Here is an 8,094-nt window from a genome sequence, read left to right on the forward strand (position 1 = left end):
GTGGTCAGGCAGATTTCCATCTCCGAGCTGCACACCCAGCCTTCTGGCCAGGAGCCGCCTTCGCAACCAGGTCCAGATGGGGCCCCACAGAGCCCGGCAGGGGAGCCCCCCAGCAACCAGGACAGGAAAGGAGAGGACGCAGGAGGGCAGGACCCCCGCCCAGAGCCACCAGCTGCACCCCAGGCCGGCTTCCCCTGGGGCCTCTCAGGGGGTCACGGGAGCCTGGTGGCAGCGGCACTCAGAGTGCTCGTTCCTGTGGAGGACAGTGGCTCCCATCCCTCTCCCCAGGCTCCGGCCGGGGTCAGCGAGCAGCTCCAGTCCACGGAGCACATGGCCCCTGGGACCGGGCCTGTCCTGGCCAAGCCGCTCAGGCAGACAGAGGCCCTGCTGGCTGAAGGTGCCAAGCCAGGCCTGGGGTCGCTGGGCACTGTGGTCCCCACACAGGGCCTGGAACCTGTGGGTCAGGCTCCCGCAGGGGGCCCAGAGCTGAGCCAGCCCAGCCTGGTCGGGCAGGATGGCCAGCCTGGGGGGCTCCGGGAAGCCTGTGTCCGGGCCCTCGGGCCAGACGGGCTGCCGGTCTGCCCCTTCCACAGTCTGGAAGAGGAGCCCTGGGGTGGACAAGGAGAAGCAGTCGGTCTAGTGGGGCAGGACCCCAGTTATGAGCAGGCAGCGCCCCAGGAAGGCTTTCCTCAGGCTGCGCCGCCACAGGGCCCCTCCTCAGTGTGGCCCCCTCCTGGAGAGACGCCCCCTGTAGAGCTCTCTGCCCCGCTCAGGGCCCAGGAGACCACACAGACCCTCCCCACCCTGACTGAGCCCAAAGCCCCACCCGGGCCCCAACCCAAAGCTGCCCAGGCAGAGAGAGAGCCAGGCCCCGCTCCACCTAGAGAGCCCAGGGCGGAAAGCCAGCCCTTGGCCCCTGACAAGCACACCCCCCAGCCTCACCCTGCCGGCACCCGCGAACCCCAGGCCAACCCTGACTACCTCTTCCACGTCATCTTCCTGGGCGACTCCAATGTGGGCAAAACCTCCTTCCTGCACCTGCTGCACTGGAATGCCTTCGCCACTGGGCTGGCCGCCACTGTGGGTAAGCACCCTGCCAGGGAGGGTGCCCAGGGCCAGGGTCCCTGCGGAGGTGGCAGGTTCTGCCGTAGCCACAGGCCCTGCATTAGGCATTATTTTATATGGGTGTAATCTTACTATTGCACTAATCGTCCCTAATTACAGGTAATTTGCTTTCTCTGCATTGATCTGATTAGCTTATAATGTGCCACATCAACAAAGCACCCTGCAATTTAGGTGCCAGGGCTCAGCGGTGGTTAAAAACAGCCAGTCTCCGCCCACATGGCCACAGGCAGGCTGCGGCACGGCCCGGGTGATTTGCTCAGGACCAGCCCCGGGCTGGCCTGCAAACTCTGGCAGGAAGTCGCCCTGGGCAAGCTGTATCTTACCCAGGACACACTTGGAGAACGTGGCTTCTTAGGACGCAGAGTTCCCGAGTTCAAATCCTAGCTCCAGCACTTACTGGGGATGTGAGCTTGGGCAAATTACGTGACCCTCCAGGTAAGCGTTCAGTGACTATAATAAATAGCCAAGAGAACGGATTTGCAGACAGCAAAAGTTTCTTTTGTCTCGCCATCTGGAAGTCTGAGGCCCTGGGTGGGGCTCCGTCACCTTTCCACCTGTGGTAAAGCAGCATGTGGAGGGCAAAACCGCACACCTCAAGGCGAGGAAGCAAAAGAGAGAGAAAGGAGGGGCTGGAACCCCCGATGACCTAAAGACCTTCGCTTCTTAAACTTTCCACCACTTCCCAATGGCACAGAGCTGGGGCCCAGTCTGCCTCCCGTGGGCCATTCCAGAACTGAACTGCAGCACCCGAGCCCTCGGCCCTCCCCTGCAGACTGGGACCCAGTAATGCGGCTTCCAGGAGTGGTGGAAGGGTTTAATCCATGTCAAGCTCTAACGAGCCCTAGGCCCTCCCCGGCAGACTGGGACCCAGTAATGCGACTTCCAGGAGTGGTGGAAGGGTTTAATCCATGTCAAGCTCTAATAATAGCACCTGGCAGGCCATAAATGCTGGGGGCAGGTCAGTTCACACTCGCTGTTTTATTGAGTTAGTATTGGACAATGTCTGGGCCGGGGATTTAGCTCAGTAGTTCCGCTGCCTGCCTCGAAAGCACAAGGTCCCAAGTTCGAACCCAGGTACAAACAAAACAAAACAAACAAACAAACAAAAAACACAAAAGTATCAAGATGTGTGACCACGGAGTCCAAGTCAGGATATTTATTTAGGGACAGTGTTTTGTGTCAGGCCAGGGAATGGGCCCAGTGGGGACCCGGGTCAGGCCGGTGGCCTGTGACTTTACTCACCCAAGAGGGCCCAGGTCAGGTTCTCCAGCTGCCCTCTGCCCGGTGGAGATGGGCCAGGGAACCCCAGCACACCTGTCCAAATGCTGTTGGGCCACAACTAGACACCTACCACATACTGTTGACCGACTGTTTATTAGGGGTTAGGAAAATTCCACTGAATAATAGGGGAAACCCAGGCTGCATAGTCGAGAAAAGGCAGGGCCAGCCTGAGTGCACAGCCAACTGGGAGCCCCAGGTGTCCGGGTCCTCAGCCCGCACCATCCTCGGAGCATGAGAACCCACGCCCGGGTGAATGACAGGGCCGGGTGGAGACCCAGAGGCCGTGGCATTGTCCGTGAAAGCCAGTCTTTATACGGACCCCGCTGTATGGAGGGGAAAAGCCGAGAACTGCAGGCCAGTTAGGTCACCTGGGGCCACCCCACACTGGAAGTTGAGCCCCGGGGGCGAGGGTGAGCAGCGCGCTCCCCTTGGGGCTGCTCAGTGAAACGCAGGTTCCCCCGGAGCACGGAAAACGGGACGCAGCATTCCTGACGGTTTCTGTGCTTTAGCTCTCACACTCCACACGGGGTGTGGGTTTGCAGAACGGGTGGAGGCTCCGGGAGAGCGAGTGCGGGACTGTGGGGTGTTGGCTTTCTCACCGACATGGTGAGTCCGGAGGCCGAGGCTGGTGGGTTTTGGAGCCAAAGTTCCTCAGCCCCAGGGCCTCTCAGGGTCTTCAGGAGAGAGGACAAGGGGAGGTGCGCAGGAGAGACTCGCTTGGGCTTCCCTGCTTTGCTGGGACCAGGCTTCCTGGGGGGGCAGAGGGAGGAGGGCGGGGCCGCAGGTGCTGGCGGTCACCAGGTCTCCCCTGGGATTTCATTCTTATCTCCGCATTCCTGGGGACAAAACGTCTGACGGTCGCACCGGCCTGTAATCCCAGCACTTGGGAGGCTGAGGCCAGCCTGGACTACACAGTGAGCTCAAGGCCAGCCTGAACCACACAATGAGACCCTGTCTCCGAACACCCACCAAAGATAGTCTGGACTGTCCTCACAGGGAGGGCTGGGGCTGAGCAGAGCAGGGCCCACGTGAGGAAAGCACCGAGCCTGCAGGTGGGGACCCGTGGCCCCCGTCCAGGGCGTGGCTGGTAGTCTAGGAGGATGTCTTGGAGGCTGAGCGGGATTTGGAGAGCAGAGGGGAGCCCAGTAACCGGTCTGCATCCCCACATGGCCGGGGCTGGGACACGGTACGGAGATGGCCTAGGCTGGAGCCCTGGGTGATAACACGTGTCCCCCTCTGTGTTCCAGGAGTGGATTTTCGGGTCAAAACCCTGCTGGTGGACAACAAGTGCTTTGTGCTGCAGCTGTGGGACACCGCTGGCCAGGAGAGGTGCTGTGTGTGTCTCCGTCGGGGGCCTGGCTTGCAGGGCCCAGGGCTGGAGGCCACCAAGGGCCAGTGGGTGGCCACACAGGCCACACCCCAGGGTTCTAGGCACAGGAGGAGGGCCACTCGGGACCACGGACGGGGACAGGGAGGTGCGGACCAGGGCCGCCCCTGCACCGGTGCAGAGGCCCTGGCCTCACAGGACTCTCGGGCAGGTACCACAGCGTGACCCGGCAGCTGCTCCGCAAGGCCGACGCGGCGGTGCTCATGTACGACGTCACCTCGCGGGAGAGCTTTGCACATGTGCACTACTGGCTGTCCTGCCTGCAGGTGAGGGGGCCACCCGGCTGCCTGGCCGCCAGGCCTTTGAGCCAAGAGCGAGTCTGTGTCCTGCCCCCGCCTCTCAGGACTTCAAACCGCGCCACAGTCCTAGCAGTGCCACCACCCACTGAGGTCCTGTGGGCGGATGGGCCAGGAGTGCGGGAGCGCAAGAGACGACATCCGCTCAGTGCAGACCAACCTGCTCCCTTCATCCTGTGAGGGCTTCTTTCCTGCACACAGCAGCTGTTTGTGACGCTTCCTCCTAAACCCAAGGGTGACCCAGGGCCACGCTAGGTGACAGCCCGTTCTCCCACAGCACAAATCTGTTGGGATTCTCCCACGGCCGTGAGCATCGCTCGGAGCCGCACCGGCAGGTGTTGCTTTCCCCCCAGATTTCTAGTCTGGCTGAAGGGCTGCAAAAGAAGGGTGAGGGAGCTGGGCTGCGGGGTCTGGGGGCCTGAGAGCTGAACCCCAGCTGCCCTCCCCGCGCTGGGATGCTGCAGAGTCCTCGTCCTCTCGGAACCTCAGCCTCCTGCCTCCCTTGGCGGAGTGTGCAGGGCCCACTGATAGGGTCGCTGCAGGCCCGCCCCTGGGCACAGCTCCTCACTGGAACCTTCCATGGACTGATTGTTGTGGTGCTGGGATGGAGCCCAGGGCCTCCACACTGAGCTCCACCCTCGCACGTAGCCGGAGTGACAGGCGTGCGCTGCTGTGACCAGCAAAATCCTTCATCACCCCCCACCACCATCATCATTACATTTGGGAGGTTGCCAGGGCAGTGGTGAACCAAGCAGGGCAGGAAGCACCCAGGAAGGCTTCCTGGGAGGTGACTTTGGAAGTGGGCGGGGACTCGCTGCAGGTGCAGGTGACCAGGATGCGGGGGCACCCAGGGCACACCCAGAGCCTGTGTTCTGTGCGCAGGACGAGGGTGCCGAGGGCGTGGTCCTCCTCCTGCTGGGGAACAAGATGGACTGTGAGGAGGAGCGGCAGGTGCCCACGGAGGCCGGGCAGCAGCTGGCGCAGGTGAGAGGCGCAGGGCCCTCCCCAGCCCCTTCCGCGGTGGCCCAGGGACGGATGCACAGCAGCCCCAGGCCGAACCTCCCTGCGCTGCAGGTCGAGGGTTCCCACACTCGGCCTCAGCCCAACCGGCCCGATAGCTTCAGAGGAAGACGGTCTCAGAAATCCGAGTGAAAGTCCTTATCCAATCTTACTTTTATCCCTGGCTTCTGAGTAACATCCTCCCTTCTAACTTATTCTATTTTGAGACTCAAGGTCAGGCCAGGGACCTAGCTCAGTGGTTTCGCTGCCTGCCTCGAAAGCGCAAGGACCAGAGATATCCATCCCCCGTACAAAACCAAACCAAAAAAGACTCGAGGTCTTCTTAGGAAGACATAAAAAGCCCCCTGCCAAGCTGTGGCTGCCATGACAGTGGGGCAGGGCCTCTCTTGCCCTGCCTGTCACCTCTGTTTCTCACACTCAAAATCCTGAAGTCACCCTGTGGCTTCCGGTTGGCCTGAGTTTTTCCTTTTGAAAGTAGTGCATCTGTCTGACATTCATGCAGTGAAAGGATTTTGTATGGAGCTGGGCTTGGTGGTGCACACCTGTAATTCCATTCCGTGGGCTGGGCCTGGTGTCGCAATGCCCCAAGACACCTGTGCCTGCTCTGTCTGGCCTGCAGGAGCTGGGAGTGTCCTTTGGAGAGTGCAGCGCCGTCCTAGGTCACAACATCCTGGAGCCCATGGTGAACCTGGCCCGGTGAGCCACCCCCACCCCTCCAGAGTTCCCTGGTGGCTTGAAAGTCCTTGAGGAGGCAGCCAAGCAAACACAGGGCCAAAGATGGGGAGGAGAGCAAAACCAGACCCCCGAGAGCCTCCTGCCTCAGCCTCACCGTCTGTCTGCACTGCTGTCACTCCGCAGAAGCCTATCCCCTTGCCATGCCCAGTGTCTGTCTCTGAAGTGGGCTGAGACTGGGGGGTGTCCCCCTCCTACTCACAACCTTCCACTGACTTCTGCGGATTTAAAATGAAATCCAGCCAGGAGTGGTGGCGCATGCCTGTAATCCCAGTATTTTGGAGGCTGAGGCAGGAGGATCCCTGTGAGTTCGAGGCCAACCTAAACCACGTAGTGAGACCACTTCTCAAAAACAAATGGAGATGCCTGGAAATGCACTTCGTTGTCTTCAGTGGCCCCTCCTCAAGCCCTGGCCACTCCTCCCTGACCCATTCAGATTGCAGACTCCATCGGACACTATAATTACGCACCTATCTGTCTTCCTTCTTGCTGTGCCCAGGGTGGGGCCGTGATGGCCCGTGCAGCCCCTCAGCAGGGTCTGGCACACAGTAGGTGCTCAATAAATGAATGGATGAGTATGAGGGGCGAGGTGGGAGACCAGGGAGCCCGGGCCCCGGGAGAGGGAGGAGTCGGAGGTAAACGACTGGTTCTGTCCCCTTCTCCACCCTGGCTTGGGTTGCGGTCACCCCCTTCCCGAGTCACGCTGGGCAAGTCCCCCCTCTGCCCCACTCAGGGCCTAGCGTGGCGCCTGCCCTATGGTGGGAAAAGGCCAGAGGGCCGGAGTCCCCCTGACGGGGGACCCTGCTGTGTGTAGAGCTCCTGAGGGGCGGGGCTGACCGCAGGGCTCTGTCCCGCAGGGCACTCAGGGTGCAGGAGGACCGCCTGAAGGGCTCGCTGGTGGAGGTGGCACCCAGAAAGCCCAAGAGATCCGGCTGCTGCTCCTGACCTTGCCTGTCACCTGGCTTCCCGCCAGCCGCCTGGGACGCATGCCTGTGGCCACATTGCTGTAAGGCCCAGGCCTTCCTCATAAAAACCAGCATGCAGGGAATGTTGCAGGGAGCTTGCTTTGGTGCCAACTCTTGGTTCGCCTGACCCGAGATCCGGGAACTCTGGTCGCCAGGTCACTGGCTGGGCCCGTGGTGCCCGGTGTCTGTTTCTCAGGGTCCGCAGTCCTCCCTTCCCCACAGCCCTCACGTGAGGTCCTGCTCCTGCAGCAGAGCTTGTCCTCCCCAGCCTGGGATGGACGGGCGGGGACTGGAGGGGCAGCCGCCCGGGTTGGGCCAGCTGGGAAGATTCTCCATCGAGAGCCACTGAGGGTCTGACTCGGCTCCCTGTGGCTCCCAGCCTGTGTTTCCTCTCGACACCTCCCGAGTGAGTGACGCCCCGCAAGGGAGGGCAGGTCCTGCTGCTCTGGGTCCAGGCCTGGCAGCACCCACACCTCTGTCCCGAGGCCTGGAAGTTCATGAGCCAGGACAGGAAGGCAGGGCGTGAAGCTGGGGCCAAAGGGGAAGACGGAGGACCTGGTGCCATCACGGTAGGGGTGGCCCCTGGCAGCCAGCTCAGGTCCTAGAAGAGGAGTGTCTGGCTTTCCTTGGGGCAGGGCACAGGGAGGTGGGGCCATCAGCCTTTCCCGTGTCCCTGGATGCAGTCAGCAAGTAGGACGGGGACCCAGAGCAGCACGCAGTGGCGGGGACAGCAGCAGGGGGACTCAAAGGGACCCAGAGCCAACTTTCAGCCAGGTGCCAAGTCTCAGGGTGTCAAGAGGGCTCTGGCCACAGAGTGGTTTGACACTGATGAAGAGAATGAGGGTAGCCTGGTGTGGTGACACACACTTATAATCCCAGTACACAGGAGGCTGAGGCAGGAAGATTGCTGCGAGTTCAAATCCAGTCTGGACTACACAGCAAGACTCTGTCTCCAACAGCAGCAAAAGAGAAAGAAAAGGAGGGAGGGGTGGAGCTGATGGAGTCAGGGTGGGCAAAAACGGGAGGACAGGGCTGGGGTGGGCAGAGAGAAGACAGCTCTGGGAACCGAGCTGGGCGGGGCTCACACACAGTCACGCCCAAGCCCACCGCCTCCAAGTCCTCCAGGGTCTGGGCCAGGACCAAGACACGAAGGCAGGTACCAGCAAAGAAGCATGGCTCTGGCATCCGTCCAGCGAGCTGGGGCGCCACCACTGGGTGCCGGGACAGGGCGGGCGGGGCTGGCAGCAGAACCCAAGCCCCGGCTCCCCGCACATCGCTGCAGGCAGGC

The 8,094-nt window shown here is 61.7% G+C and overlaps 1 protein-coding gene across 1 annotated transcript in view; it reads left to right on the forward strand.

Moving 5' to 3' along the window:
* Positions 1-6,882, forward strand: part of Rab44 (RAB44, member RAS oncogene family) — a 21,073-nt gene extending 14,191 nt beyond the window's left edge. The window contains exons 12-17 of the mRNA XM_033766614.1: positions 9-1,084; positions 3,654-3,735; positions 3,945-4,059; positions 4,972-5,073; positions 5,729-5,805; positions 6,699-6,882. Of these exons, the coding sequence (XP_033622505.1) occupies positions 9-1,084; positions 3,654-3,735; positions 3,945-4,059; positions 4,972-5,073; positions 5,729-5,805; positions 6,699-6,786 (1,540 nt within the window). The 3' untranslated portion in view covers positions 6,787-6,882. The remainder of the gene's footprint in view (positions 1-8; positions 1,085-3,653; positions 3,736-3,944; positions 4,060-4,971; positions 5,074-5,728; positions 5,806-6,698) is intronic.
* The last annotated feature ends 1,212 nt before the right edge of the window (positions 6,883-8,094 follow it).

This window comes from Fukomys damarensis, unplaced genomic scaffold (genome assembly GCF_012274545.1).
Source record: "Fukomys damarensis isolate Sample0158 unplaced genomic scaffold, DMR_v1.0_HiC HiC_scaffold_20, whole genome shotgun sequence".
NCBI classification, from domain to species: domain Eukaryota; kingdom Metazoa; phylum Chordata; class Mammalia; order Rodentia; family Bathyergidae; genus Fukomys; species Fukomys damarensis.